The sequence below is a fragment of the Sinocyclocheilus grahami genome, unplaced genomic scaffold (genome assembly GCF_001515645.1).
Source record: "Sinocyclocheilus grahami isolate Dianchi unplaced genomic scaffold, SAMN03320097.WGS_v1.1 scaffold847.1, whole genome shotgun sequence".
In the NCBI taxonomy this organism is placed as follows: Eukaryota; Metazoa; Chordata; class Actinopteri; order Cypriniformes; family Cyprinidae; genus Sinocyclocheilus; species Sinocyclocheilus grahami.
In genome coordinates, this window is record NW_015506026.1 from 19,008 (window position 1) to 27,212 (window position 8,205).

At 36.2% G+C, this 8,205-nt stretch overlaps 1 protein-coding gene across 1 annotated transcript in view; it reads left to right on the forward strand.

Annotated features, from left to right (window-relative positions):
• Window positions 1-8,205, forward strand: part of LOC107562899 (gamma-aminobutyric acid receptor subunit beta-2-like) — a 54,770-nt gene that overhangs the window by 6,283 nt on the left and 40,282 nt on the right. The window contains exon 3 of the mRNA XM_016247653.1: window positions 1,872-2,092. Coding sequence (XP_016103139.1) covers window positions 1,872-2,092 — 221 coding nt within the window. The remainder of the gene's footprint in view (window positions 1-1,871; window positions 2,093-8,205) is intronic.

Consider the following 8,205-nt stretch of genomic DNA (forward strand, 5'->3'; position numbering starts at 1 on the left):
GTAGAACCATCTCAAGGATGATCGGAAGAAATGGACAGCACCTGAGTTAAATATTTGAGTGTCACAGCAAAGGGTCTGAATATTTAGGACCATGTGATATTTCAGTTTTTCTTTTTTAATAAATCTGCAAAAATGTCAACAATTCTGTGTTTTTCTGTCAATATGGGGTGCTGTGTGTACATTAATGAGGAAAAAAAATTAACTTAAATGATTTTAGCAAATGGCTGCAATATAACAAAGAGTGAAAAATTTAAGGGGGATCTGAATACTTTCCGTACCCACTGTATATATATACATTATATATATAAATACTGTATATAGCTTTCCCAGTCCACACTCAAACTTCTAGCTGGAGTAAATGGATTAGATCGAAGACAGCTTCCTCCAGTATCCCAATACCTGCACTGATAAAATAATTATGAGGAGAAGCTTAGAACCTTAAGAAGCCTTGCTGATCATACAAAACAAACTCACTAAATCCCAGAGACTCGATATCTTTCTAAACTTTCCAGAACTTCCTTTAAGGACAGAAAGAGAAAGCCATGAAAGCCTGCCTGGTGTTGCATGGCATTTCATAATGATAGTTACAGCAAGAGAGCAAAACTGAGATTGGGTTTCTCGGCATGTAAACAGAAAAAAAATCATGCACTGGACTGGCGTTTAACACCCTGTGCCGCAGACAGATTTTTTTCACAGTCTCTTTTAATGATAAAGGGTTAAGCAACTTTTTAAGACTTTATTTGAGAGAACATAATTTCTATCTAAGTTTAGTGAGCGGGCACAACATTTTCCTCAAAAGGGTGAATTGCTTTACAGCATCAACAAATGTACGTGTACAGCTATCCACTGTAATAAGGACAAGGAAATACTTACAACAGTGAATTCCTCTCATTTAACTATAGCTACATTATTGATACTAACTTACTTTCAAAACTGTGATAAATTAACCCCAAGCCGATATATATATATTTATGTGATTTGTGTAGTTCATAATTGAATATGACGAGATAAGAAACATTAACAGAGCCGTTTTCTACATTTTAGGCATAGGATTAAGAATGAATGTGCATATTTTTGAAAAATATATATTATTTGCAAATAGTTCAGATTATCTTACAATAAATGTTTAGCTCTTTTACTGTTGTACCTGAATTATACCATGCATTTCTCTTACCAAATCTCAGTTTCTTTTCTCATGTGACGCGTCAGCCATGGCTAAACACTCTCTGGCTCAGCCTGCTACAGTAGCCACGCCCCAAACTCTCGCTATTGGCTGAGCTGGAAAGAGACTGACAGATCGGAGTGGACCACTCTAAATGTTTTGATGGGGCCTGGAAGGCTCAGTGTTTACACTTTTGAGAATATCAAGGAAAGCATTGAGTCTGCTGCAATTTTATTATTATTATTATTTTTTACATTTAATAAGGAACATTTGATGCATGCTTTGTGTTTCGAAATGCTTATGCAAAAAGTGTCATTGCAGTTTTGAAGGTTAATGAGATATTCGACAGTCCAAAATTATCAGCATGCAGGTTTTTAATGACATGAGGGCATTTTGGGGTGAACTCTGTCTTTAAAGAGTGATTGAAAAGGTTAATTAATATACTGTTTTGTTCAGTGTGCTCTCCTTTCTCATTATACCTGTACTCGTCTCCTGGGTTTTCCTTATAGATCTCAGCCCCTTAACACTCATTTTTAACCTGATGTGCACTATTGTGCTTTTAACATTGCATCATCAAATTGTAAAGCCAGTCATGTAATATCAATCCCCAAAAGATTTTAAAATATACCCTCCTTTCTTTGATGTTGTGATATTTCCCTTAGACCTGGTAACCCATTTATCTTTCTTCTGTGTATGGTTTATTTTTCAGGACTACACACTGACTATGTATTTCCAGCAAGCCTGGCGAGACAAGCGTCTGTCCTATTCTGAGATTCCTCTTAACCTGACGCTGGATAACCGGGTAGCCGATCAGCTGTGGGTGCCAGACACATACTTCCTAAACGACAAGAAGTCGTTTGTACATGGTGTGACAGTGAAGAACAGAATGATCCGTCTCCATCCAGATGGCACTGTGCTTTATGGGCTCAGGTAACAATTCAAAATAAAGCAAGAAGCCCGTGAAGCCGTGGTTTACAGTGAATTTATAACAGCTAAGGGGCGTTGTTAGGTACGACGCGAAATGCCTAAAACCCCCTTAGCTGTTGTAAATTCACTGTATGTTGCTTTGTAGAGTAATTTACAACAGCTTCGAACGCAGCTCAACCAATCAGAATCAAGGACCAGAACTATTCAATTTATAAGCATATATTTATCACCTAATAATCATTTCTAAAAATGGTAAATCTTTCATTTAGTATTTTGCCAAAGCGTACACAAAATACACAGAACAGACGCTCTTGATTTTCAGGTAAATCAGTGCAATTAAAACACTGTATTATTTTAGAGTTTATTATTTATTTATTTATTTTTTAACAATTCGGAACAGTCATGTTCTTTAGATGTGGACAACACCAAACTGATTGAAATAGACAAGATTTATATATATATGCGATACAATTACAACATTATGTGTATAATTAAAGGAACAAATGAATTAAGATGAGGATTGCATCTGACACGGTTACTACAGAGACCGTTCTGAATAGTCCGTGATGAGAAGTTACTTGTTGATTAATTTTTTTAATGTCAGATAGCCAGTAGTACTTAAAAGTTGGCATAAAATGTCCATGTGAACCGAGCAACACGATGTGTAATTTAGCTTGACTTATGATATTGCGGTCAAAATAAATTATGGGAAGGGTTGTGAAAAATGCATACTGCCATCACAAAAATTCCTATCCTAATTCGTTTCGATTTCTCAGAGAGTCACCACAGTTACCAAGGTTTTATAGCATAATTAAAACAAATTTAAATCACCTGATGAAACTGTTCGGAACCAAATAAGGCTTTAGATCTAGAAAAAAAGCAGAATAAAATTAATGTAATTTATTATAGTTTGATGTTGTTGTTTATTTTCTACTCTTTAGGTTATACATGTACTTTCAGCTTTTCTTTAGGCATACACACTGAATTTTTAAGTGAAAAAAATAAAAATTAAAATCCATATTTCATAAATCATTAACGTCCCTGTTGGTGTAATGTCAGCTGTCCCACATGCTTTTGTCCATATAGTGATAAATGGGCAAGACAAAATACTTATAACTGAGAACTCTTTGAAGGTATGTAAGAAATACAGTTGACCCAGCTGACACACAGATATACTTTTGACATGAAAATGTTACCAATAATGAGAAACTAATTAGGATTTATTGAAGTACTGCCTTCCTCCAAACTATTAACTACTCCAGTAAATATCGAGCTGCCTGGGGAAAGAAGTTAATTTCATAGCTCTTCTCTCTCTCTCTCTCTCTCTCTCGTTCTCTCTCTCTCATCTCTCTCTCTCTCTGTCTCTCTCTCTCTCTCTCTCCCTCTTTCATCTCTCTCATCTCTCTCTCATCTCTCTCATCTCTCTCTCTCTCTCTCTCTCTCTCTCTCTCGCTCTCTCTCTCATCTCTCTCTCTCATCTCTCTCTCTCATCTCTCTCATCTCTCATCTCTCATCTCTCATCTCTCATCTCTCATCTCTCATCTCTCATCTCTCATCTCTCATCTCTCTCTCTCTCGCTCTCTCATCACTCAGCTTGACTTCAGGATCTTTTAGCGCATGGTTTGTTGGCTGTGCGCTGGTAGTTGGCATTACATAACCTCTCATCTCCTTTCTCTGGAGCAAAGAGCAATTAGCCAATTATTTTAGAGCATGATTCATTGGTTATTAAAATCTGGGATATTATTTCCGGGGCCATTTAGCTCTTCGTTCATTAGAGAGCTAGTGTCCAATGCAATCTCATCTGTCACTAAACGGTGCAGTCCGACCAAAGGAGTTCAGCTCTTTATTCTCTCGGAGCTGTTTTGTTGTTCTCAGATTTACATATTTGAAGAATATCCTGCCAGGTTTTGTGTAACCGCAGTGCGTCAGCTGTCATTCGCTCTAAGACCCGTCACATTTTCAATCATACTGCTAAACTTGTGATGTAATTTACTGTCATTAACACAGAATATAACAGCGTTATGCCTTTAAAATACAATAGGGATTGTATAAAATACAATCGGATGTGATGTGCGCTGCGAGGAGCATTTGAGCAGCGGTGAACACTCTTTCATGATGTGTGTTAAATTTCTGCATGTGAATAGGCGCTGTTATGAGTGACAGGAGCAGGGCCGTTTCTAGGCGGTCGCCTAGGGCACCACCAGCTGAAGGGGTGCCAATGAGCACACGTACTGGCACTTTTAGCAGGGTTGTGATAAAGAGTGGCACGGTCACCCTGAAATATGACTGCCGCCCCCACTGGATCCCCCAACATTATTGGGCTAGAGTACTGCCAATCTGACGATGCCTGTATGCCACTAGATCAGAGTGCTGTCAATCTCTGCCTGATTGTTGCATGCAAAGTTTGCATTTGGAGCGCTCAACAACGCCATTAGATCAGTGGGCTCTGTCAGTGCTTTGGCAAGGTAACACTTTTTTTTGCCATGCAATAAAGCTAAGTTCAAAGGCCAATTTAAAATATTGGTACAGTAAATAAAAATAAATTTTGTTTAGGCAGTATTTGTGGCACATTTGTCCAAAAGGTGTGCGTTTTTTGCGCCAATGCATTGTTAAAGGATCAGCGTGTCATGTAATATTCCCATATAAACTTTAATAAGACAAAAAAGTAGCCATTGATAATATCTAAACAATATGTTATAGTATAGTATATAGTATCCAAATCAAAATGTAATAAAATTAATTTATGTGTGATTTATGTGCAATGTCTTAGTCACTAGGGATTGTTACATCGGGCTATACAGCATCTAGTGGCAACACAATGATATTACAGATGCTAAATTGTGCAAAATGTTTATCTTAACAGTCAATTAACAAATAATGCATTCAGATTTGTGGAACTCAATGCACTGAATCTCCACAAATTAGTGTCGTTACTATGACAACCAATTTGTTACAAGCAACTGGTGTCTGAAAAGAATTATATATATATAATTGTGGTGGGGGGGTGGGTTGGGGGGCAATAGGGATTTCACCTAGGGAGTCAAATTGGCTAGAAACGGCCCTGGACAGGAGGATATAACTTCCATGAGGAATTTCTTCTTGGGAATTTTATAGAGGAATAGTGGAAAGTCTCCATTCATACACCTGAACATAAGCAGTTAGAAACGCTTTGGCAGATGAAAGATGAATCCAGTATACACAAGACAACAGTTTGTCTGTCTATGACATTTTTAAATGATTAAAGTACATCTATGAGAAACGTTTTAGCCTTTAGCATTGTTTATACCGCTACAAATCATTTATTTTCTAATGCATTTTAATGCAAAATGCTAGCTGTCACAATCTGTCAAACATATATTCTATACACATCTATTAGACTTATTTATTTTTAAATGTGTCCTGAATTGATGAAGTGTGCAGGTGAATCTTGAATTTCACTAATGATGGGAAAACATCAGATCAACTGGTTTTCTAAACTGCTCAGAGGTGCATCTCATGAAAAACAGAGAAATGAAGGATGTAGGCACGCTTCTGATGAAATAAGGGTCACTATTGTGGACCATATTCACATTCATGACCTTACAATAGCTGAGGCATGCAGGTCGAAAAGTACAGCTGAATACTCAATCATTCAAACCTTTGAGAACAGAACAGGTGTGTATTTCAGCAATATGCACCGTACTGTAATACTGAATAGTTACTGTAATGCATCCTATTACAGTAGCCCACTTGCATTTTACTTTTTACAATAAATATACTTTAAACAGATGCATACTTTAACACACACACACACACACACACACACACACAAACACATGTGCCTATACATAGTCGTGTCTTTTTCTTTTCTTTACCGTAATGACATTTTACTGTAATTTGCACTCTGACTGGTAAAAGTGTAATTGTAAATCCTGTCCAGTTTCAGTCATTGTTTTTAAAACTGTAGCCATAGTTTATATCAGGACATACGGACAGAGTACACGGTTATATTGAGAACATGCCTAAGCATTATGACTATGTTGTTTGTGAACAATGACACTTGTCATGGGCTTGTCATTCTGATGGCACTGATCATTGACATTAATACTTTTGGGAGATGAATTAAGGATTTTGAGAAAGTTACAGGCTTTTGTTTAAAGCTGTGTACGAATTGTTTTGAGAAAAACAAGAATGATTCGAGAAATACATGAGTAAAACAGAACAGATCACATTTTCCTGCATGTATTCTGTATTGGATACATTTTAAAAGTAACCCGCCCAGTATGAATGAATGAATGAGCCCTTTATTGTCACTGATCACAGGTACCAGCGAAAGTACCTATGTACTATGTACTAGTATGTACAGTATGTAAGGTTTTTCTTCAAACGTTATTTAGAAAATCATATGGAACTCACAGAATGTTCTCATATACACTCTAGTGAAACCTACAAACAAACCTGTAAAGTCAAATGTATGTAAGAAAAGAGAGGTTGTTAATAACATTTATAGAAGAAATATTGCCAGCTCTCAATACCAAGAGGACTTTGACCCACATTTAAACAACATGTAACTAGTAATTTCTGTCTTTGTGTATAGGGACCAATTATCTATTCTCTATCTACTATTAACTAGTTGCTTATTAGCATGCCTATTATTAATGTATTGGCTGTTTATTACACATTCTGCACGACCATGTTCTCCATCCCTAAACCTACCCAATACCTAAACTAACAACTACCTTACTAACTATTAATAAGCAGCAAATTAGGAGTTTACTGACACAAAAGTCATAGTTAATGGTTTGTTAATAGCGAGAACTGGACCTTAAAATAAAGTGTGACCGATAATGTTGCAGATAATGGACGCAGTCCTTGAATATTCTCTCCCGACTAATTTATTTCCCATTGAATCGCCAGTTTATCCTGCAGTTTGTAGTGCTGTACCTCGGACACGTTTAGTATGTGCTACACAGTGTTTGTAAATCGTCCCTCAGTAACATTTCACTGCGTCTCAAGGTGATGGATACTGGTGCAGGCCGATCTCATTTGTCTTACTCAAAGGCTCTCTGCATAACAAAAGAACAAGGCATATCAAAGTGGACATTTAAATGAGAGAGTAAATAAATCAGCAATAAATGCAATTGATACAGCTACTGTTTAAGGAAGCACTTGTAATCATATTTTGTATATACATATATATCATTTATTTATTCATTTAGGTACATGTTTCATATTTATTACGTGAAGTGGAGAAAAATAACACTGAATTGGGTTTTAAGCAGAGGCTGATAAATGTATTCTCATTACCATCTTAAAGTAACCGCATGAATTATATATTAGACACACACTGTTGTGTTTATATTCGATCGTACATATTAAAGAAGTAACTTCTGCATCATCATTACTATATGAGACATATTTTTATTTACCATTTAGTATAGCTATTTTAGTTATATTTACAGAAATTGTGTAATATAAAATAATAATTAATTAGATGCAATTTTTTTAACAGCCATTTTTGTAATGTTTTTGTTCTCTCATTAAACTGAACATTAACACGTTTTCAAATTATTACAGTCATTTTCTTGGCATTCAAGCATATTTTTGTAAATTCACCATCATGTATTTCAACATTTTACTTTTGAGGTTGTTTGTAACGTTCTTAATAGTGATTCTCATTAGATAGCGTAATACAGTAATTGTTATATATATATATATATATATATGTGTGTGTGTGTGTGTGTGTGTGTATGTGTTTGTGTGTGTGTGAGTATGTGTGTGTGTGTGCATGTGTGTGTGCGTGTGTGCGCGTTTTTGTGACAAATGAGGACATACATTTGTATAATGACAAAGGTATAACATAGGTATTACAAGGAGAAAGTGACTTTTCAGGACATTACCCCATGTCCCCACTTTTCAAAACGCTTATAAATCACACAGAATGGAGTGTATTGAAAATCTGAAATAGCACAAAGTCTCCTGTGAGGGGTAGGTTTAGGGGTAGGGTTGGTGTAGGGCAATAGAATATACGGTCTGTACAGTATAAAAACCATTACGCCTATGGAGAGTCCCCACTTTACACAAATGTAAACCTGTGTATGTGTGTGTGTGTGTGTGTGTGTGTGTGTGTGAGTGTG